Source organism: Penaeus monodon, chromosome 22 (genome assembly GCF_015228065.2).
Source record: "Penaeus monodon isolate SGIC_2016 chromosome 22, NSTDA_Pmon_1, whole genome shotgun sequence".
NCBI lineage: Eukaryota > Metazoa > Arthropoda > Malacostraca > Decapoda > Penaeidae > Penaeus > Penaeus monodon.
In genome coordinates, this window is record NC_051407.1 from 39,116,873 (window position 1) to 39,117,409 (window position 537).

At 41.2% G+C, this 537-nt stretch overlaps 1 protein-coding gene across 1 annotated transcript in view; it reads right to left on the bottom strand.

Moving 5' to 3' along the window:
* LOC119587126 (protein patched-like) overlaps positions 1-537 on the bottom strand; it is a gene marked incomplete at its 3' end in the record, with an annotated part of 106,921 nt that overhangs the window by 22,448 nt on the left and 83,936 nt on the right. The window contains 1 exon segment of the mRNA XM_037935877.1: positions 177-320. Coding sequence (XP_037791805.1) covers positions 177-320 — 144 coding nt within the window.

The window sequence follows — 537 nt, forward strand, 5'->3', positions numbered from 1 at the left end:
AAAGACATTAATATATATTTTTTTAAATAAAGAAGAGCACAATCCCAGAAGATTTTTGCAGATTGTGAAAGTTCATCTAATCAAGTAATTTCGGGTTCTGTTGGTCAGTATAATAAAAAAAAAATCATCTGAAAAAATTACGAAGCATTTGTGAAATAAGTAAAACAGAAACATACCATGAATATGTAACCGAGGGCGACCCTGAAGGCTGGCACCTCGGAGAAGTCCCTGAGGAGGTAGCCGAGGGTGGCGCTGGAGAAGGGCAGCATGCTGTAGCGGCGAGTTTCATTCTGAAGGCGCTCCGTCTCCGCCAGCACCGCCTGGGGGAGCACAGGGGGTAATAACCATAAAAATAAGAGAAAGTCAATAGAAAAAGGTCACATAAAGGGACAGCGTTTGACCTCCCACAGGGTCATCCATTGTTATCCTGAGGATCTGTCTGATAAAGTGAAATATTATATCGAACAAACCTCGTCCGCCGATTTATTAGTCGATACTGAACACTAAGATAATACTTCCTCGCTAAAAGTAAATTTA